The sequence below is a fragment of the Cariama cristata genome, unplaced genomic scaffold, assembly GCF_000690535.1.
Source record: "Cariama cristata isolate BGI_N322 unplaced genomic scaffold, ASM69053v1 scaffold23487, whole genome shotgun sequence".
Classification (NCBI taxonomy): domain Eukaryota; kingdom Metazoa; phylum Chordata; class Aves; order Cariamiformes; family Cariamidae; genus Cariama; species Cariama cristata.
Window position 1 is genome coordinate 7,553 of NW_009628651.1, and position 552 is coordinate 8,104.

The window sequence follows — 552 nt, forward strand, 5'->3', positions numbered from 1 at the left end:
CCCCGCCGTCGGTGTCCCCCGGGCCACCGGCAGCCTCGTCCGCCCGCATGTAGCGGATGGGGTCGGGACCCTTCTCCGGCTGACCCAGGCCAGCGAAAGCCGACATGTCGATGCCAGTGCCTGGGGGGCCGGGGGGACCGGGGGGACCTGGGTTTCCGGGAGGACCCTAGGGGAAGAAGAAGATGCAATCCTGATGGGCTGCTCGGTGAGCTGGACCTCCCTTCCCTGCCGTCGACGGCATTTTTACTCACCGCGGGACCTGGTTCGCCGCTTCGTCCGCGGGGGCCGGGGGGACCGATGGGGCCGGGCATGCCGTTGGAGCCGTCTTTGCCAGAGGGACCGACAGGACCGGGGGGACCCTAGGAGAGAGCCCCAACGAGCGGGGGCGTCAAGTCGTTGCAAGAAGGCAGGAAAGGTGCCGGGGAGCTGTTAGCTCGTGCCGTCAGCGAGCGAGGCAGGCGATCCGGGGGGATCAAGGACGGAGGTGCCTCCTTTTCCTCTCATCTCCCCAAACGCCAGGGGCAGGACTTACCCTGGGACCGGAGGGACCGG

General features: G+C 68.8%; 1 protein-coding gene across 1 annotated transcript in view; it reads right to left on the reverse strand.

The window, feature by feature from the left end:
- COL2A1 (collagen, type II, alpha 1) overlaps window positions 1-552 on the reverse strand; it is a gene marked incomplete at its 5' end in the record, with an annotated part of 3,136 nt that overhangs the window by 1,327 nt on the left and 1,257 nt on the right. The window contains 3 exons of the mRNA XM_009704903.1: window positions 28-166; window positions 252-359; window positions 533-552. The exon at window positions 533-552 is cut by the window's right edge and continues 16 nt beyond it. Of these exons, the coding sequence (XP_009703205.1) occupies window positions 28-166; window positions 252-359; window positions 533-552 (267 nt within the window). The remainder of the gene's footprint in view (window positions 1-27; window positions 167-251; window positions 360-532) is intronic.